The sequence below is a fragment of the Artemia franciscana genome, chromosome 10 (assembly GCF_032884065.1).
Source record: "Artemia franciscana chromosome 10, ASM3288406v1, whole genome shotgun sequence".
Taxonomy (NCBI): domain Eukaryota; kingdom Metazoa; phylum Arthropoda; class Branchiopoda; order Anostraca; family Artemiidae; genus Artemia; species Artemia franciscana.
In genome coordinates this window covers 47,285,591-47,308,568 of record NC_088872.1, presented here as the reverse complement: position 1 = coordinate 47,308,568, position 22,978 = coordinate 47,285,591, and the positions used below count along the sequence as shown (strand labels likewise).

At 35.5% G+C, this 22,978-nt stretch overlaps 1 protein-coding gene across 2 annotated transcripts in view; it reads left to right on the top strand.

Moving 5' to 3' along the window:
* LOC136032287 (PHD finger protein 14-like) overlaps positions 1-22,978 on the top strand; it is a 352,444-nt gene that overhangs the window by 273,846 nt on the left and 55,620 nt on the right. For both annotated transcript variants that reach the window (XM_065712557.1, XM_065712556.1), the window contains 3 exons: positions 2,382-2,518; positions 10,930-11,034; positions 14,024-14,214. In XM_065712557.1, the coding sequence (XP_065568629.1) occupies positions 2,382-2,518; positions 10,930-11,034; positions 14,024-14,214 (433 nt within the window). The remainder of the gene's footprint in view (positions 1-2,381; positions 2,519-10,929; positions 11,035-14,023; positions 14,215-22,978) is intronic.

Below are 22,978 nucleotides of genomic sequence, written 5' to 3'. Positions count from 1 at the left end.
ATGCCTTCTCAATTTTAGAACACAATTCGCGCTTTACTGAAAACAAAACACGTTTTACAATTTTTTCACTTTTCTTACTTTCATAAATAAGAAATATCAAAACTTTAAGGAATAAATATCGGTTTATGTCAATTAAACTGACAATCCACGGTCATTTGTTCTTTTTTGTTGTTGTTTTTGAGTTTCATTTATTATTGATAGTGATTGTTTTGCTCATTCTCATTGCTCATTCTTGACTTAATGGAGCTCTTTTGTTTACAAAATTGTTCTGTAGAAAGTTTTTTTTAAATTAATCCCTTAATAGGATTGGCATACTTAAACCTAGGAATATTAAAATCATTAGCAAAGGGTTTTATTCAAAGGCTGAACAGCTGAAGTCTAGGTTTCTTCGCATTCGCCTTTTCATCGAAACAGAATAGTTTAGTGAATTAAGTTCTTTACCGTTGCCTGCATCTTTGGTTTTCCATTTCTTAGTTAATTAGGCAGTAGGAGTGTCTTCCTTTGATTTAGGAATGTGTTTGTTTGGTTTTTTCTCTTTTTAGTGGCTTAAGATAAAGTTAGATTTTATCAACAAAAAAAAAACAATAAAAATTATTCAACAAAGAAAACTAAAAATCTCCACAAAAGCCCCATGGCAAAACCTTCTTGGAAGGTCTTTACGGAAAATTTGAACTTCATGCTGAATTGATGAATGTGACATGGTATTTTTGAAAGCTGTGTGTAGTTGGACTGGGACCAAAAAAAAAAAATGGTTTCTGCTTGTTCTTCAGCCAGAGCTTAAAATTTTCATCGAAACGGGGATTTATAGTTTCTGTCAGAGATAAATATCTGAAGTTATTAATCAAAAAGTTTTTATGCTGTATGACACTTTCCTTGGTTATTGCCAAAAAACTTTTTTAGGATGATAAACAGAAAACTTCCGAAAAATCTGATACTGCTGCCATCTACTTGTCACGCACCATTTCTGCTTGTAGTTTCGACTGAAGTTAGGCACAATATTAATGTTTGTTTAAATATTTGGTTAATTAAACAAAAAGAAGCGATTTTTTTATTGAAAGTTAAAAAACAAAATTAATACTTAAAACGAACAGAAATTATTTCATATATGAAACTGGCTGCCCTTTCATTAAACCCTCGCCCTTTACACTAGTCTTGAAGCTCTTTGAAAATACTTTCCATTCAAATTCAACATCCTTGCGTTGGAGCAGTTTTCCTTAAAGAATTGTGATACAATGTCAAACTTCAACGTAAAGAGTGTGTATTGAGGAAGTGCCAGTCTCCCTTATACAGGGAATAATTTCTGTTCGTTTCAAGTTTTAATGTTGCTTCTTAATTTCATTTGAAAAAGTTGTCTTTTTTGTTTAATTATAACTGTTTTAAATCATGCCAAGAAATTCCCTCCCTCCCTTCGTCTCGTGTAGAATTTCCTCCCTAACGAAAATTTTCCAGCGGAAAACTCTTCAGAACTTTATACTCAAAAAATTGCCTTCTATTTCCCAATAACAAGTACTATATGTGAACATTGGGCAAATTGTGTAAATTGCAGCCCTTTTTCTCAGGGCCTATGTAGGGCATGGCATCCCCAATTGCATATTTATTTGACTTTTCAGCAATGCTGAATCAAATGGTTATCTTAAAGTTTTGATCAGACATCTTTGGGTAAAACGAGGTATAAGAGGGGGGCTAGTTGCCCTGTAATCTTTTTTAGTTGCTTAAAAAGGTACTAGAACTTTTGATTTCCATTTGAATGAGTCCTCCTGATCTTCTAGATCCATTGATTTGATACGATTACCTCGTTCGATACAGGCATCTGTGAAAAAAAAATCCATATTTTCGTAGTTAACAGCTTGAACCCTCTACAGTAGGGATCTCTAATGTGCTGAATCTGATTATGTGATTTTCATTAGGACCGCTTGAATTTTTGGGGGTGCTTTTCTCCTTTTGTTAAATCAGGCAAATTTTCTCATCCTTATACTTTTGATAGGAAACATTAAACTTTATATATTTGGAATCAGAATAAAAGCCATTTTTATAGTTTCGGTTGCTATTGAGCCGTATTGCCCTTTACTTACACTTCGTTGCCACGAACAGCTTGACTACATTTAAAGAGCCTTCGTTTAACCTTTATTTTGCATACTTTGTAGAGCCTACGTTTAGCCTTCTTTCATGGCCGAATGAATATCTTCCTAGTTTATTTAACTCCACCATTGGCATATTTGATTATCTATAAGTTTCAAAGATCGAAAATAATACAGGAAAAGATAGAGTGATTAAAAAAAAAATGTTTGGGGGTACTACTGAACAAAGTTGTAGGCTATTTAAACATGGTTTTTTTCTTTGAATATATATGTGTTGACTGATATTACGATATTTGTTTTTAGGTCTCGATATTTGATATGCCCTACAACAGGTTTGGATCTCGTATATGTTCACTGTGTGAAGATTCGAGGTTGGCCGGAACTGGTATTTGTATCGAATGTGATGCTGGAATGTGTAAAACCTTCTTTCATGTTACATGGTAAGGAAGATTAGTTGATTTTTTTTTTCCTTTTGTTATTATTATTGTATAAAATTTCACGGAGAAATTCAGGGCCAAATTTAAATCTTTCGTTCCCCTAGGCCCAAGCGTTTTTGCCACTTTGTTTTCGTAAGATTTTCAGGGAAATCCTCGAAAATTCGGGGACTTCACACACGATTTTGGATCTTCGAACTTGTAGAAAATCACTTTTCTGTATTCAAAGAGGTTGGAAAATGGTTTCTGAGGGTACTTTTATATATGGTTTTCTGTAACCTAATAAACTCGGTATATAAAATCATATTTTATCATTTGTCTATTATAACGGTTGTCCAGGGTCCATTATTAATTCAAAGAGGCTTGAAAAGGGTTTCTAAGGGTTTCTATGATTTCCTGTATAACCTAAGAAACTGCATATATAAAATCATATCTTATCATTTGTCTATTATAACGGGGGTGCAGGGTCCACTTTAAATTCAAAGAGGTTTGAAAAGGGTTTCTATGGGTACTTTTTTTGTATGATTTCTTGTATAGCCTAAGAAACTGCATATACAAAATCTAATTTTATCATTTGTCTATTGTACCGGTGGTACAGGATCCACTATAAATTCAAAGACGTTGGAAAAGGGTTTCTATGGGTACTTGTATCTATGGTTTCTTATATAACCTAAAAAACTGCATATATAAAATCATATTTTATCATTTGTCTATTAACGATGGTACAGGGTCTACTATAAATTCAAATGGTTGGAAAAGGGTTTCTATGGGACTCTTATGTATGGTTTCTTGTATAACCTAAGAAACTACATGTACTTTTATGTACGGTTTCTTCTATAACCTAAGAAACTGCATATATAAAATAATATTTTACCATTTGCCTATTATAATGGTGGTATAGGGTCCACTTTAAATTCAAAGAGGTTGGAAAAGGATTTTATGGGTACTTTTATGCATGGTTTCTTGAATAACCTAAGAAACTGCATATATAAAATCATATTTTATCATTTGTCTATTATAACGGGGGTGCAGGGTCCACTTTAAATTCAAAGAGATTGGAAAAGGATTTCTATGGGTACTTTCATGTATTGTTTCTTGTATAAGCTAAGAAACTGCATATAAAAAACCATCTTTTATCATTTGTCTATTACAACGGTAGTACACTACAACTACTACTACTACTAATAACTCACTGCAGCACCGAGCCGCTTGGGGCCAACATAGCTACGCACGCCCCTCCTCCAACCTAATCTATTCAAGGCCTCCCTGTTTACACCCTCCCAGGAAGTTCCCATTTCCAATAAATCTTTATTTATGACATCCTCCTAACCCAGACGAGGACGACCTGCTTTCCGTGTAGCCCCAGACGGTTGGCCAAAAAGGACAATTTTCAGCAATCTGTCATCCTTCATCCGCAGAACGTGGCCTAGCCATCTCAACCTTTCTTTCATTATAGTCCTAGAAAGCGGGATTGAATCACATTTTTTGTACAACCTGCTGTTTGAAATACAGTCAGTCAACTGGCCGAAAAGGACAATTTTCGGCAATCTGTCATCTTTCATCCGCAGAACGTGGCCTAGCCATCTCAACCTTTCTTTCATTATAGTCCTAGAAAGCGGGATTGAATCACATTTTTTGTACAACCTGCTGTTTGAAATACAGTCAGTCAAATGGGTACCCAGAACAATCCGTAGGCAATTTCTCTGGAAAACATCTAGTAAATTTTCGTCCTCTTTTCGGAGCGCCCATGCTTCAGAGCCATATTTGACCACTGTCATCACTGTAGCTTCCAATATTCTAATCTTGGTTTGAAGACTAATCTTCCTGTTCTTCTAAACCTTTTTTTAACTGTGAAAAAATCGCCCTGAGCCTTAGCTATTCTACTTTTAACATCTTCACTGCTCCCACCGTTTTCACTAACAATACTACCAAGATAAATGAAGCTGCCCACCTGATCAGTCTTTTCGTTACCCAACGTCACCTTTTCATCTTCACTTATTCCTGGCCTTAGTGGCTTAGTCATCTGAACATTAATTTTCAGATTCTAGCACCCTGAACTCGCAAAACCTCTAAAAATTCATTCATTTTTCTCATACTTTCATCTAATATGCTTAAATCTTCATCATAATCTAAGTCCAGGAGCGTTTTTCCTCCCCATTTGATTCTGTGGTCTCCAATTGCCGTTCCTGTGCTCCCTAAGACAAAATCCAGTAAAATGATCCATATAAAGGGAGATAGTACACAACCCTGCTTAACTCCTGATTTAATACAAAACCAATTGCTAACCTCATTTCCTACCTTAACCGCAGCAGTATTATTCTCGTACATAGCACAAATCACTTTAATGTATTTTTCTGGTATACCATATAAGGATAAGACCTTTGCTAACATTCTTCTATCAACAGAATCGAAAGCTTGCTCATAATCGATAAAACTGAGGACCAAAGGTGTTTGACAATGAAGGGACTTCTCAATTATTAACCTAAGAGTGAAAACTTGGTCGACACATCCTCTACCTTTTCTAAAACCGCACTGTTCTTCCCTTAAAACTTTGTCTACAGCATCTCTCAGTCTAAAAAGTTTCATATTACTAAGTAATTTGCTACCTACAGAGACCAGACTAATGCCTCGATAATTACGACACTCAGTTTTGTCACCTTTCTTATACAGTGGTTTAATTAAGGTTTTCCTAAAATCATTAGGTACTTCCCCTTGTTCAAAAATCATATTCATAATCTTAGTAGCTTATTTCTAACCTCAGAGCCACCATATTTAAGAAACTCATTTATCACACTATCAGCATCCGGAGCCTTATTATTTTTTAATCCTTTTAGTACTGTCGCTAATTCTTCCTCGCAAAAAAATCTTCCTTCACATCCAAGGTATCACAAACTTTTTCATTTTCATCTATATCTTTTCCTGCAACTGTATCTCGGTTTAACACATTCTCAAAATGTTCCGCCCATCTTTCTTTAGCTCTTTCCTCATCACTAATTGTGGCCTCTTTCGTATCTTTACTTGGGACTAGTCCGAATTGATTACTTCCTCTCAATTTATTAACATGCCAGTATAATATTTTACTATTATGCCGTCTAGCTGCATCTTCCAGATCCTCATCAATTTTATCCATGGCCTCCACATCGCATCTCCTTAGTTCATATTTTAGTGCTTTTTCCACTTTCTTTACATTTCTTTTGTTTTCATATGATCTATCACTCAGATAATTCTTGTACAAACCCTTTCTATTCTCTATTAAACATAAAGCTTTTTCACTAATATTCCTAGTTGCAGTCTTAACACTCTTCCCTATAACACCATCAGCAACTTCACAAATTAGTTTTTTCTAAAATTATTACATCCATCTTCCACATTGTCAAATTTTAAACTCTCAAGTTTAGTATTCAATTGTTCGGAGAAGGTTTCTCTCAAATTTTCATCCTGGAGTCTACCAAAAACACAACTTTCCGAGAGGTAGTTACCTTTCCGAAATTTCAGCTTTAAATTAACCTTAGATACTACTAGATGGGGATATTTGCTTTTAACATCAATAACAGCAATCCTATACACCCTAATATCTTGTATTGATCCTGCTAGTCTTCGGTTTACAATAACATAATCAATAAGGTTTGCTGTCTTACCATCACGTGAATGCCCTGTCAACTTATAGGTTATTTTATGACCAAACACCGTATTGGTTATAACTAGGTTGTTATACCTACAAAATTGCAAAAGTCTGTAGCCATTACTGTTTTCTTTTCCTACACCAAATTTACCTAGGCTAGGATACCATCTATCCCTATGTCTACCAACCTGGGCGTTAAAATCTCCTAGCAAAAACACCATATTTCTACCTGGTTCCCTGTCTCTTTGCTCCAGTAACTGTAACTAAAATTCATCTGAGTCACTAGTATCTCCATCAGTTGGTTCAATGGGGGCATATACTACTATAACTGATACCCTGATTTTTCTAGTCATAAAATGAGCAGTTAGTATTCTATTATTAATACCTTCCCAGCCTAAACAAGACTTAGCAGCTTCCTTATTTATCATGAGCCCTACTCCCTGTCTATGTACCCCATCCTTCCTACCTGAGTAAATAAATTCTATGTCACCTAATTTCATGCTTTCTACCTCTGGGGTATGAGTTTCTGAAACTCCTCATGAATCCTGTTCAAACCGTCTGAATTCGTCAGTCAAAATGTCGATATGATAGTCATTTTTTAACGTCGTAACATTCCAATTTCCAATTTTCATGTTCTTTAAATTGTTGATTTTATTTTGGACTCAGGAAAAGCAATTATCCCGGATGCAGTGTAGGACGGAGACCAACATATCTTCTCGTGTCATTGTTATTTCAATTTTCAAATTTAAAATTTTCACTGTTAAGTTAATAATTGAGAAATGCCTTAGTTGTCAAATATCTTTTGTCTCAGTGTATAGATAATGAGCAAGCGTTCGATTCTGTTGATAGAAGAGCTTTAGCAAAGGTCTTATCCTTGTATCGTACACCAGACAAATACATTAAAGTGAATAGTGTAATGTACGAGAATAACACTGCTGCGGTTAAGGTAGGAAATGAGGTTTGTAGCTGATTTTGTATTAAATCAGGAGCTAAGCAGGGTTGTGTTCTATCCCTCTCTATAATGATCATTTTGATGGACTTTGTCTTAAGGAGCATAGGAAACGCAATGGGAGACCACGGAATCAAATGGGGAGGAGAAACTCTCCTGGACTTAGATTATGCTGATGATTTAAGCATCCTAGATGAAAGTGTGAACAAAATGAATGAACTTTTAGAGGTTTTGCGAGTCCAGGGCACTAGAATAGGTTTAAAAATTAATGTCGTGAAGACTAAGTCCCTAAGGCTAGTTATAAGTGAAGATGAAAAGGTGACGTTGGGTAACAAAAATATTGATGAGGTAGGCAGCTTCACTTACTTTGGTAGTATTATTGGTAAAGATGGTTGGAGCAGTTAAGATGTTAAAAATAGAATAGCCGAGGCTCGGGGTGTTTTTCGCAGTTAAAAAAGCGTTTGGAAGAACAGAAATATAAGTCTGCAAACCTATATATATTAGAATATTGGAAGGTTCAGTCATGACTGTGGTTAACTATGGCTCCGAAGCATGGGCGCTCCGAACAGCGTATCAAAATTTACTAAATGCTTTCCAGAATAATTGCCTACGGATTGTTTTGGGTACCCGGTTGACTGACCGTATTTCAAACAGTAGGCTTTGCGAAAAATGTGGTTCAATCCCGCTTTCTTGGGCTATGACGAAAAAAAGGGTGAGATGGCTAGGGCACGCAATTTGGATAGAGGATGACAGATTGTCGAAGATTGTCCTTTTCGGCCAACTGTCTAGGCCTACATGGAAAGCAGGTCGTCTGGGGTTGGAGGAAGTCATAAAGAAAGATTTAAAAGAAATAGGAACTTCCTGGGAGGATGGAAAGAGGAAGGCTTTGAATAGATTGGGATGGAGGAGGAGCATGCGTAGCTGGGTTGGCCTCAGGCGGCTTGGCGCTGTGTTGAGTTGTTAGTAGTAGTAGTTTCTTGTATAGCCTAAGAAACTACATATATAAAATCTTATTTTATCATTTTTCTATTATAACGGTGGTACACAGTTTGCCTCAAGATTCAAAGAGGTCGGAAAAGATCAGGAGGCTTAGGTAGAGTTGTATATTAGTCAAGAGGCAGAAAAAACAAGGAAAAAAAAAATCAAGAATCAGCTACAATTATGTTACGTACCATTTTGATGCCGGTGTGAATAGTAGGCTACTCAATTGACGTGTAAACAACCATAAAGGGGAAATTCAATTTCAGTATATTTTTTACTTTTGTACAGAACTGCTCCTCAGTTTAGTGTAACCTTGAAACTTCAATAAAAATTACTCAATTAGGGTAATTTTTGTCTTTTTTCTTTGTTAAAATGCCGTTATCATGTTTACTCAATATATCACCAGAATGTATGATAAAAGTTCGTTTGGGTTCAGTTTTGAAAATATTCTAAAAAACTTACTAAATTGTATAAAGTATAAATAATTTCATATAAACTTAAAAACACTCTCAAATGTCTCAAGTCGCAATTAAGCTGAATAGGCAATCCGAACCAACTAAAAAATCATGCTAAAATAAATGCGTTGCAGGTTGTCTACTCCAAAAAAAAAGGAATTCTTTCTATTTGATTCAAGCACACGAAAAGGATTTAATATGTCTATCTTTAAAAAACATACTACGCAAAACAGGGGTATAATAATAAGGAATAACATAAGTACAACTTATGTTAAACACACACACACACATATATATATATATATATATATATATATATATATATATATATATATATATATATATATATATATATATATATATATATATATATATATATTTATATATATAGATACACGAATATTCTTGAATTATATGTAAAATATATAAGTGCAACGCTTTGTTTTTGACATTCCTTGAGCTAATCCCACATTTAAGGTAATACATTAGCGAAAGTCTTAAACTCTCCATTAAAAATTTTTGACGCAGATCTAAAACCACACAAGCTTCATGACCTTGCCTTCCCGCATGTGCAATGACAAATGCTTCCGATGAAAAATCCAGTAGTAACTGAATCTATTGCCCTGATGGGCCGGTAACTTTCCGAATTATGCGCTATGAAATGTGTGTCATGTTTTGAGAAACATTTCGCTACTGTATATTACATCTACTATGGCCGATCCTGTAACACTGTTCTGAGTCTCATGTCTCATGTTAGATGAAACTAACATGTCTCATGTTAGAGTCTCATGTTAGATGAAACTTTCAAAGGTCCACCTGGGTGCCGCTTTGAGGCCTCAGAGGCAAGAACTGCCTTCCAGAAATAGGTATTTTGGGGAGGATAATGACGGAGCAGAAATCCACAACCGTCTTAAAATACTGGAACAGCTATGACTATTTATACCCGTCATGCGCTTGTCGGTGTATGTCTTTGGCGTTACGAACCACAATTTTTGAGTACAACTAGCTCTATTCATTTTTACCTGTATAGTTTAAAGAACTTAAGACCATGTTAAATCATAGAACTTGATAACCTTAAACCTGAGCTTGATACCTTAACCAAATTGGACCAAGAACTTGATACCTTAAAACCATGAAAAAGACATATAGTCGGTTTGGATTCCAGGAATTTTCCTGCTATTTTTCATACACTTAAATTACTGATATATTTTGGGAATAGGGTTCTGTTTCCATGAGATTTGGGAATGTTCCGAAACCAGCAGATGATAACGTAGCTCTATTAGAGAGATACAATTCTAGGGATGAGATAAATTTGTCAGAAAATTTTGTAGGAAGCGGGCTTGAGCTTTCTTCTTAGCTTTCTGAATATTCCACTTTCTTAAGGTCAATGAAATCTATATAATTGATTTTGTTTTAAGTTTGTTTAGTCTTTGGTATTCTGAGTATTAATGCTCAGTGAAAAGGCCTTTTTCTCAGATGTTCATGTGGCTGAGACGGGACAAGTCGACCTTCTTTGTACTATCAAGAGTAATTAGGCAAGTTCAAGTGAGCTTTATTGCAAACAAAAACGGTACTTTTGTCTTAGAGCCATCACACTCAAGATTTTGCATCGCGAACATGAGGCAATAACCGGTTTTCATGTTCTTTATACAAGACAATATTAGCTTTGGCTCGGTGAGAAAATACATTGCAGCTATATTTTAATTAAATATTTAGTTGGTATTTTGGTTAGGTTAGTTTAGGTTAAGTATTTAATATAACGCGGTCTGGGCGACCCACCTTAATTCTTTGTTGTAGCTTTCATAATTTTGTTGATAAATTATTAAAATTTCGATGTATTTTGTTTTATTTCATTATTATTAACCAAACATCACTTCTCGACGGAACTTGAATGTGGGTGCTTATAAGACACTAGTACCCCAAAAACATAACAACTAAACTAATAAAAAACACCCTAAAAGGATACGCTATTTGCAATGTTTTAGCAAATAATTAAACAATAATTAACCGAATTAAAAAAGATAAATAAATAACAAAATATAACTATAATATAGAAATTTAAAATAATTATATAATAAAAATAAAATCTATAACCAATCTCTAATCAACCTTTCTACCGTAATAATAAAAATAAACATATTAAATAAACAAAATATATTTTATTCCTCCGAATATTAGAAGGTTTCCTGTCAAAAGCACGTGCAACATAGACAGATTAGGGTAACGCTTGTATGTTCCGAGTTTTATTTGTGGTCTGAATGCTAGTAGGCTACAAATTACAATGAATTTTGTCAAAAGCACGTGTGGTCGAGATAGAACATGATGGCCCCTGTTTTGCTCTGAATTTATTTTGAAGGTTATTAAGACTTGTGGGTTTATTTTATTCTGTATGACAAATTTCGAATTTCAGTGCTCAACGAGAAGGCCTTTTGTCTGAAGCACATGTGGCAGAGAAAGAAGAAGCCGACCCCTTTTATGCTCACTGCAAGTTGCACACAGATAGATCTGTAATGCGGTTAGTTGATTTTTTTACCATATATTGAGCCAAATTTGAGTCAAACTGCTCTTGCAAAGACCAGTTGAGCCAAGTCTGAGCGCGAGGATAAAATACAACGAAAAACCTCTTGCGTTACCTAGAAAAACCTACAATTAATAATCAGGCCTGATTAAAAATTAGTTTCATTCAATTTTGTCTCTTGTTTTGCTTATCGGCCCAAGATCAAAGAAACGTTTTTGTCAAAAGAGCAGATTTGGTATTGTTTACATTTTCCCCTCTTTATCTACGTGCTAAACTAACCCCTACTAGTTTATAATCAATCAATATAGTTTAAAAACCAAATAATCTACTTGCTTCTAGATATTTTAAGATGGACCAAACGAAATATAAAATTTCTGAATTTTTTGCCTACTTTGCCTTTTTTTATTTTATTTTTTTTTTAATTGAATTTGCCTCTGCTCTCTAACTTAACCCTAGCTAGTGTATAATTAATCATTATAGTTTAAAGACCAAATAATCTACTTACTTCTAGGTATCTTAAGTCAGATTAAAGGGAATGTAGACCTTTTGAATTTTGTGGTTTATTTAAAACTTAGACTGATTATTTTTAATTTTTTTTTTCATTTTATATTTTTAATTTTTTTTTGGGCTAATTTGATGAGTAGGCTGATTTTTTTTTTATTCTTAAAATAACCGACACTTTACATACTAACCTAACCATAAATAATCTCTCATCAATCAATATAGTTTAAAGATCAAATAATCTACTTCCTTTCAGATATTTTAGGTTGGATCAAGTAAAATTATAAAATTTTAATAAATTGAAATTCTACTCAATTTAGGATTGATTTGAATTTTCTGTTTTTACCTGGTAAAGTTGTTTTGTCGTGTGGTTGGGGGGGGGGGGGGCTATTAATTTTAAGTTTTATTAAAAACGCACCGCAGCTATTTCGCCTGTATGATCATTGAGCCCTTTTCAGTGCAAATGAAGAAGGATAATTGGACAGATAAACTAAAAATACAGATTAATCTATTATATTATAAAAAATTAACTAAAAAAAAAATGGATAAGCTGTAAGAAATGCTGACCTAAAAGTAAAATAGCAAATCTAGGGAATAAAAATCCAACATAAAAAGGAAAATTAAAACTGAGGTAAAAGGGCAATATCTCTACAATAGAAGTTATGTCTATTCAATGTGGCAAGTAACTAAAACGAAGTATGTGTCAATCTACACTATATTTGCTTCTGTCCTATCCAGGGAGTAAAACAGAAAGATCAGTTTAAAGTTCATTCACAACAAATTGAAGGACCGAATTGAGCTAATATCCAAAGAACAGGCTCCATTTTTGAAATGAGGACAATGTAGGCAGATTGTGGATTCTAAAAATACTGGACTGACTAAATTAAATAGTAAATTAAAAAGTCAAACCAATTAAAGATTGAACTACAAATAAGTGGTAAACTAAAAAAAATAGTGACCTAACATCAGAACATTAAATTTCTAAGAATAAGAACTCAACATTAGGAATGAAAACTAAATTAAGGTAAACGAAAAATATTTCTACAGTGGAGGTATGGCTGTCCAATCCGAAAAGTAGCCAGAGTTTGAAATATCACCTAAAATAGATGTACTTCTATCTAATCCAGAGCGTAACACGTAAAGATGCAAAAATATGTTTAAAAGGAATATACAGTATATAAAAAAATGTACATGCTTTCAGTATGGTAACACTGTAGGCAGATTGTCAGGTCCTAGGAAACTAGTCAGTGAATTAGTATTTTAGAAAAGTATATCTGACCTTCGACAGTACTAAAAGGACTAAAAAATAATAAGGCCCCAGGTGCTGATAGTATGATTAATGAGTTTCTTAAATATGGTGGCTCTGAGGATAGGAATAAGCTACTGAAGATTATGAATATGATCTTTGAAAAAGGGGAGGTACCCAATGATTTTAGGAAAACCTTAATTAAACCACTGTATAAGAAAGGTGACAAGAGTGAGTGTCGTAATTATCGAGGCATTGGTCTGGTCTCTGTAGGTAGCAAATTACTGAGTAATATGATACTTTTTTAGACTGAGACATGCTGTAGACAAAGTTTTAAGGGAAGAACAATGCGGTTTTAGAAAAGGTAGAGGATGTGTCGACCATGTTTTCGCTCTTAGGTTAATAATTGAGAAGTCCCTTCGTTGTCAAACACCTTTGGTTCTCAGTTTTATCAATTATGAGCAAGCTTTCGATTCTGTTGATAGAATCGAAACCCCTACTTTGTCATTGTATTTTAGTTTAAATCTTAACTTTTTTTTTTACTCTACGCTAGCTATTCGGAAACTGGTCAGGATCTTTTCGTTTTTTTTTAATATGGTCCGGCTCTTGTCATTTCATTCTGGGCAAAGTAATTTAAGCAAATTATATTTTGGATTGTTTGTCCAAGATTGTCCTTGTCTGTTAACTGTCTAGGGCCAAATGAAAAGCAGGTCGTCCCCAAATTGAGTTGGATGATATCGTAAGGAAAGATTTAAGGGAAAAGGGAACTTCTTTTAAGGAATAGAGAGGAAGGCTTTGGATAGTTTGGGATGGAGGAGGAGCATACGTAGCTGTGTTGGCCTCATATGGCTTATTGGTGGAGTGAGTCATTAGTAGTAGTTGTTGTAATTCAGTATTAGCTTGTATACACGGTGTATCGTTAAAACTGACAGTATGAATTAGATGTTAGGCAATGGAGAATAAATTTAGTTTTAAGCAGAAACAACTCGTTTTGGAACGAAATATAACGAATTAATCCACAATTTTCTTGAAGAAAATTTCCTCTAGGACATACAATTTTGATGTTTACAGGGGTCGACAAGTATTATAGTGTTTAATCGATGCTGAAGAAAAAAAACTAACAAGTTTGTTGGTGAATTGGGTTGAACATTGCTTCGAAACTTCACACGAAAACAGGAAACGTAAATCCAGTTTAGTTTCTTGTTTAACTTTCTCGTTTGACTCCCTTTTTGATTTTAGACGCAGAAAGACGGCTTATGTTACTTTATTAAGCAGAATGAAATATTGGTGTGAGAGACAATCAGAAATCAAAGCCTCTATTGAGGAAGGGACCGCACCTGAACATGTCAAAAAGAATTATTTACGGGTGCAAAAGAAGATAAAAGAATATGCCGAACGCTCAAAATTAGATAACAGTCATACTGGATGGTGTAAGTATCTTGCTAACTGTTTACTGTTTTATCTTTAACTGTATTTCATCCATATTTTTATTATATTTACTGTATTTTATTATATTTATTACTAGCTGTTGGGGTGGCGCTTCGCGCCCCCCAACCAAGCCCCCCCCCCCGCGCGCAAGTCGTTACGCGCCATTGTAGTTGTGTCCCTGTTACCTCATTATTCTAATGATTGCCCTTGAGCTTTGTTGATGGTGATTGCTAATCGAACATTCCCTGTGTCCCTGTCGTCATTTATATATCCTCCTGTGCCCCCGGCGTCCCCGTTGTTGTTGTTTCCCTGTGTACTGGTCGTCATTTGTGTCCCGGTGTCCCAGTCTGTAATTTCTCTTTGAGTGTCGCGGTCGGCATTTATATTCCCTGTGTCGCGGTGTCCCAGTCGTCATTTTTGTCCCGGTCGTCATTTGTGTTGGTGTCCCGGTCTGTAATTTCTCTTTGAGTGTCCTGGTCGTCATTCTAATGATTACCCTTGAGCTTTGTTGATGGTGATTGCTAATCGAACATTCCCTGTGTCCCTGTCGTCATTTATATATCACCCTGTGCCCCCCGGCGTCCCCGTTGTTGTTGTTTCCCTGTGTCCCGGTCGTCATTTGTGTCCCGGTGTCCCAGTCTGTAATTTCTCTTTGAGTGTCCTGGTCGTCATTTATATTCCCTATGTCCCGGTCGTCGTTTGTGTCCCGGTGCTTTGTTGATGGTGATTGCTAATCGAACATTCCTTGTGCCCCGGTCGCTTTCTCTTTGAGTGTCCCGGTCGTTATTTATATTCCCTATGTCCCGGTGTCCCGGTCGTCATTTGTGTCCCGATGTCCCGGTGTGTAATTTTGTCATTGATAGATAAGTTGTCTGTGTGTGTGTGTGTCGAGTGATGTCATGTATGTGTGTCGACTGACGTCATGTTTGTTGATTGACGAAATTACACACCGGGACATCGGGACCCAAATAGTTACCGTAGCACATTTGCTTAGATGTTCTCTTTCAAATTTGAAGGATGTGAATTCAAGTCAGTTTGCGGTAACCAGTTTGTCTTACCTCGGGGTGGTATGGTGGATACGTCTGAGCCGTTTGGATGAACGGAGTCAGGTTCGATCCCGACTGGCCCGAGGAATTTTCTAGTCTTATTTATTAACTTGTGATGTTAAAGTGGATCAGACCTTGTGTAAAATGCATAGGCAGTCAGGTTCAAATATTACTGTCGCAAGGAAATTGGCAAATTACTTCAATTTACTATAATTACCTTGCGATGACGTGGTGGATAAAGCTGTGCATCCTGATCGAAGGGTTGTAAGTTCAATCCCACGCTTCGAAAGGAATGTATTGGACATAAATTACCAAAATTCGTAATAATTTCACCTTGTCGTGGCTGAATGGATAAAGCGGCGCCTGGAAATCATGGGTGCTGCGGTTCGATTCCTGGCCGTGGCAAGGGAGTTTAAACTAATATAAATAAATATAATAATTTAACAATAAAATAATAGTCCTGTGGTGGCGCAGTGGATTTGACCTTAGCTTGGTAATACGGGACCCAGAGATCGAATCACGCTGCAGGAATGCACTGCAGGGCCGACGCAGGGAACATAGTAGTCAAGAAGCGTCGTTAATTCTTAAATAAATAAATAATCGGGATCCAAATGACGACCGGGAAATCTATATATATGGGGGCACTTCGCGCCCCCCGCAAGCCGATTAACAGACATAGTGTAACAGACATAACACACAAACAACTTATTTTTATATATATTTATATATATATATAGATTTTTGAAGTTCCCAGTTTTTTACTCTTTAAGAAATTCAATCTGTTTTAATACTGTTGTCTTTTCAAAGAAATTTGACTATTCAAGCAAGCCGATTAACAGACAAAGCGTAACAGACAGACAACTGTATATTACTGTTTACTGTATTTTGTCTTTACTGTTTCTCTCTCGCCTTTTGAAATTTCAGTTGGTATTATTGGGAAGAGAAGAGATGAACTTAGTTCTCACCCTATGAACATCCCTTCCCCCTCTCAAACTAAATATTTATTACTTAATGTGTTTTCGCTTTTCTAATAACCAACGATTTTTTGTCTTAAATGGGCATTACATGTGTATAAAAATTTTTGTGGGAACGGTGGGGCATGGAGACCAATATTGGGGTATTCATCCTTGAAAAACCCTAAGATTGAAGATAAAAATGTTCTATTATTGGTCATGCAGTTTTGTGCTTTTTTTAATTTACCCTTACGTTTACCTTTTTTTTTATTAATAATATATTTAATTACATTCTCTTCTGTTGATCCTTCTCTGTTACAAAATTGAGTGAAACTTATGAAAAAGGCAAGACCGACCTACTGAAATGGTAAGACTTACGCGTTCTGGCCATCCATCTTTCTTATGAAAAATTGTTTTCTTGTGACATTTTTCCTTGTTATCCAAGAACTTTGAAATCAAAACCAGTGCATCCTTGAATGATATGAAAGAATGTCATAAGAAAGGATTTAATGGGAAGTTGGAGCTACTTGGGAATGAGTAAAGAATGTAACTTTGAACAGGAAAGGTGTTGGGGACCTAAGGGTAAGGGAAGGGTATTATAGAACGTGCAGCTGTATTGACCTGGGGCTGTTAGGTGTATTGATGAGTTTTTAATGCTGTTTTTAGTAGTTATAAATATTAACAAAATCATATTCATAAACATGGAATGAATTTGAAGAAAATACCTGTGGACACTGCTTAAAATAATGCTGTTCATTGTCTATAAAATTCTGAAGTATCAGTGTCTAATGCTTATGCAAAATGGACATTTGATCAAGATATCGGTATTTTTATGTGTTATAATACTTTAGAATTTGGCAACCATGTAGAAAAATAGATGGTGCCATTGCTGCTAAGTTTCTGTAGTTTTTAGAAATGATAAAAAAAACAACTTTCGAATTGATGCTGATCTGTTTCCCAATTTTTGAGTTATACTTGGACCAGATGCAACCTAAAGTGTAGTCTTAGTGAGCTTCAAAAGCGAAAAAATTTACATATTTAACTTCAGACAGGAATAAAAACAGTAAATCCTTTGTTTTTGCCAAATATACTCCTCTGTTAAAATTTGTTTGCTGATAATATTAAAAAAAATATTTCCCATAAAACTTAAGCAGTGATTTTCAAATTGAAAGCTAACAGAAATCCACCTATCTAAAATGTCTAGGGTAATATATATTATTACCTATCGTAATATATATATATATATATATATATATATATATATATATATATATATATATATATTACCCTAGTTCTTTTTTCGCTTTTCCCTTCTCAACGCCCCTGTTTTTACACTAAAGTTTGACTCTTTCTCTCAGTTCTACTTTATTAAACAGTAAAAAACTTTAAGGTAAAGAGCAGGGTGTTGAAAAGGGAACAGTGCCTTTCATACACGGAGTAATTTCTGTTCGTTCTAAGTTTTAATGTCTTCCTTACTTTCAGTTAGAAAAACTAGTTTTTTTTATTTAATTTCTGAACGTTTTTGAATTAATGCATGTTTGATTTTGGCTCTCCGCACATAGATTATTAAAATAAAATTTGCATATTTATTCTTTTTTAGCTAAATGGCTTTCTCTTAGTTTTGATCAGACGATTTTGAGAAAAAGGGGGTGGGGGCAGGAGGCCTAGTTGCCCTCCAATTTTTCGGCTACTTAAAAAGGCTACTTGAGTCTTCATTCAGTCTTTGACCTATATGGATGAAAACCAGTTTATATTGGTTGGTTAATTTACAGAGGATTATTGTTTGGATATTTATTTCATTGCGCAACTATTGAAATTGTGTACAATGCTATATAGTGCTGTGAACAATTTGCTTTTGATAATTGGATAATTAAAATCGTGTACGCAACTATTTAAGTTGTGTAACGTGCTGTGAACAATTTGCTTTGAATAATTGGATATTTTGGATAATTAAAATTGTGTACGCAACTTCTGAATATACATCTTGTGAGTATTGCTACCTGATTTGCTATTGCTTTTACTGACAACTATTGTGGCCCCGCCCACGAATTTTGATGAAATTTGATCATTTCACCGGATGATGCCAGGTGAAAGACTTGTCTTGAATCCCGTGTTGAATTTCATTTCACGGGCTAGAAATGCAGGTTGTTCAGCTGATAATATTGTAAAGATTGCTTGCGATTTTTTCAAAGGAGATATGTTAATTGAAGCAAAGAAGATTTTGTGGGCTGACGCCTCTATTACTAGGGTAACTGAGCGCCCCAAAGTGACTGATAATGTAAGTGATATGGTTCGAGCCTTTGATCTATGTGATGAGAAAAAGATCAGCCTACCTCAGTATCTGATTTTCGAGCCAGATCAGGTCCCATGTGTGCCAGGGGAGACAACAGCTACGTTAACTCGAAAGGTTAATGAACTTTACATGGAATTTAAAAGCTTCGCTGAGCACCATAAAGTAAGGTCAGTCGTGCAAACTATTCCTGATATGAAACCTCCCCCACCCGCGAAACCGTCCTATGCAGTTATTGTGAAAAATCCACCAAAAAACTTGAATAATCCTGACGCTCGAAAAGATTTCCTGGATAAAGCTTGTGGGGGTGTCAGTTCAAGCATAGTTGTTTTGAGGCCTAGGAGGGATGCATGGCAAGTAGTTCTGTCGGACAAGGGTGCCGCCAATACTTTGGCAGATGCATTAAGCAAAGCAGACCAATCCATTAATGCTAAAGTGAAGAGTCCTGCCTTTTTCGGTATAGTACGCCGAGTGCCTGACGGAACATCTAAAAGTGACCTATGCGATCTCGCTAATAACTGTATAGAAGTTGTTCAGTTAGGAAGTACGAGGTCTTTTCGATTAAAGTTTGAGTCACGTGACCACCTAAACTATGCCACTGAGAATCCCCTTGTTATTGGTTACGAGCGTCTACCTATAACTGAGTACAAGTTTTTGCCTACCCAGTGCTACAAATGCCAGTGCTACGGCCATACTGCAAATAACTGTAAAGCTTCCCCGAGATGCTCTAAATGCGCTGGTGACCACCAGAACTCCAAAGAAAACCCGTGTCAACTTGTCATGAAATATGCTCTCTGTGGCTCCTCCGACCACCCCTGTTATTCGTATAAATGTCCAGAAGCACAGAAACTACTGCTAAGGAAATGAACAGACAAACAAACACAAGTACAAGTACTTTACAAGATTTTACGTTTCTTAGTAATTTATCACTGTGCAATAATGTTGTTTTTAATTATTACGATGACCAAAATAATCTGTCCACCAACACCTTAGCTAGCCCCGATAGCCCTTTAAACCAAATTAACTGTAAATATCTCGACACTTTTGATTTTGTGAAAAATGTGAAACCTAAGCTAATGGAAGAGACCAAACTTAATGTAATTTGCTTTAATATCAGAAGCATACGGGATAAGTGGGCTAATTTTAAAGATTTAATTTTAACAAATGGTTACTGCCCTTTCGACGTAATTGGAGTAACGGAGACGTGGCTTTCAGAAATTGATGATACTAATGAATTTTCCCTCACTGGCTTTCAAGCTATTCATATTGAAAGAAAATTAACCAAGTCCTCTGGTGGTATTTCTCTTTACCTCCGATCAAGTCTAAAATTCACCAGACTATTAGATTGTGAATTCTTGTTCTCGCAACCTATAAATAATAGATGCATTTATTCAATAATCGTCGACATAAGTGTAGACGAGAATTCTTTTATTTTTTCGTTATTTTATAAACCACCCTCATTCCCGACACCTTTCTTTTGTAATCAGTTTGATGATTTTTCTAGTTTTATTAATTTACCACAAAAGAAGGCAATAGTTTTTGGGGACTTCAATTGTAATTTATTAAATGTTAGCAATAACAATGATAGTGATACCTTCTTTGAAACATTTACCACAAGTGGTCTTCTTCCCACAATCCTTTTTCCTACTAGAGTTGATCCCATGAGGTCTACCGCTACATTAATTGATAACATTTTTGTATCCACTTCCCTGGGAAACCACCTATCCTCCAAAATAATATTTTCTGACCTGTCAGATCACTTTCCAATCTATCTTTCCTTACCCTCCCTATCAGCTACTCAACCCCGTAGAACTAATACCCCTACGTCTAATAGAATATATAATACTGTGAATATGAACCGGTTCACGGATTGTTTGAAATCCTTCGACTGGTCCAAGACTTTGGATTGTCAGGATGTTAATTCAGCCACAAGTAGTTTTACACAGGGATTGAGTGATCTTATTAGTTCAACCTTTCCAGTTCGTAAATCAAACCGAAAAACTACCCATATACGCCCCTGGATGTCAAATAGCCTGATAATCTCTTCATACCGAAAAAATGACCTATATAAGTTAGCTTGCAAAACCAATAGCGTTATTGACCTGACTAATTATAAAAAATACAAAAACGTATATACCAAACTCATCCGGGAAGCAAAGAAAAATTATTATTATTCAAAAATCTCTCACTGCAAAGGGAACTTGCAAAAAATTTGGTCTACAATAAATGAAATCCTTTCAAAAAAAGGAATTCAAGATCTGTTCCTATTAACCTTAGGGACATCAGTGGCAGATTAATTGACCCAATTTTAGTACCGGATGCTTTTAATAATTATTTCACTAATATTCCAAATGCTAACTCCTGTTCCTTCTCACAGTCGGTACACCCTAGCAAGAATCCCAGATCCATGTTTTTCTCTCCAACTGATCGCAAAGAGGTGCTTCAAGTTATCGAATCTCTCTCTAATAGTAGTACACCTGACATCTTTGGCATAAGTAATAAGCTTCTTAGGACCGTATCTTTCTATATTTGTGAACCCATTGTGCACATAGCAAACCTGTCTATGACCAATGGAGTCTTCCCAGAAATATTTAAATCAGCAATTGTTATCCCGATTCATAAAAAAGGTGATCCGTCTGAGATAAGCAATTATCGTCCAATCTCACTTCTCCCAGTTATATCTAAGGTGCTCGAGAGAATTATATTCCGACGTCTTTCTCCCTTTGTTTTTGGGAATCATTCATCAGATTCGTTGATTTCTCCTCATCAATATGGCTTCCGTGCCAAATTTTCAACTGCTCATGCACTAATAGACGCCACACAGTTTATACGTTCCCAACTTGACCTTAAAAATACTGTATTGGGCTTATTTCTGGATTTTTCAAAGGCCTTTGACATGGTTGATCACAGTGTTTTATTAAGTAAACTCAATAACCTAGGGATTCGCGGAGTTCCTTTCTCATGGTTCGGCTCTTATCTCTCTGGTAGAATACAGAGTGTGAGACTGGGCGGGGTGACTTCACATCCCCTACCTGTCCGGAGGGGCGCCCCACAGGGCTCTGTCCTTGGTCCAATACTTTTTCTCCTTTATATTAATGATTTGATTACGGACCTGGGCCCATCAGTGCACCCAGTACTTTTTGCTGACGATAGCAACTTTTTCATCACCGGTCCTAATTTACCATCCGTCGTCACCTCTACTCAAACCCTTCTGAATAGAGTACAGGAGTGGTGTCTCGTTAACTGCATGACCATTAACAGCAAGAAAAGTCAGGTGGTATTATTTCAAACCCCTTACAAAAAAAAATGAAGTTCAGCCGGCACTTGGCCTAAAATATTCTACCAATCTCCTCCCGCAGGTCGAAGTTGCCAAGTTTCTTGGTGTCCACATAGACTCCTGCCTATCATTTGCAACACATGTGTCCTATATCAGAGCCATAATTTTGCGACAGGTTAGTATAATTAATCGTGTGAATTATTTTCTTCCTCCCGATATCCTTGTCACCCTTTATTATTCTTTTATTTACCCATATATCTCATACTGCGGATCTGTATGGGGCAATACTTATCCTTCAGTTACCAATAAATTAAAATCTGCTCAAAACCGTGCCGTCAAAGCAGTTTTTCGGTTGCCACGACTATATCCCACCAAGGACTTGTACTCCGATTTTGGTATTATCCCTTTTGAACAAATCATCAAAAAATTAAATCTATCCCTTGCATACTCCGCTTACCATAAAAATCTTCCTCCCCACTTATTATCTTATTTTAATAGTAATAATTCTGAAGGCCACTGTCTCCGTTCATCCAACCGTTCCTTCATTGTCCCCAGGTGTATCTCTAGTTCCGCCCAGCGATCCCCAATTTATAAACCTATAATTCAATGGAATTTAATACCCTCCAGTGTCGAGCTATCCACAAGTTTTCGGACGCTATATAACAATGTACTAAAATCTTGATATTATATTTCTCTAAATGTTTGTTCAATTTGCTTTAATTACCCTTGTTTTCTCTTTTCTTTTTTTTTCTCTCTCTTTTTCATTTACAATTTTTTGTTGTTTTGGTCCTTAACAAGTTCGCTTCTAGGATCTTTATTATTATTGTTGTTATGTGTTTTCTTTTCTATTTGAATAAATTGAATTGAATTAATAATAACTTTTAATTTTTAACGAACGTTTTTATTAGTAAAAAATATACATTACTTAAGAATTAACTTACCTAACGAACCTCGATATTCTTACATTTTTATTATGAATATGCGAGGGTTTGTCCTCTCGTTAATACCTCGCTTTTTACACTAAAGCTTAAATTTTGTCCCATTTCTTTAAGAATGACCCCTGAATCAGAAAGGCCGTAGAATAAATAGTTGAAATTACTAAATATATTTTGGCATAAAGAGAGAGGTATTTAGGAGGAGAAAAACACTCATGTGTGTAATAATCTGTTCGTTTTAAGTTTTAATGCTGCTCCTTACTTT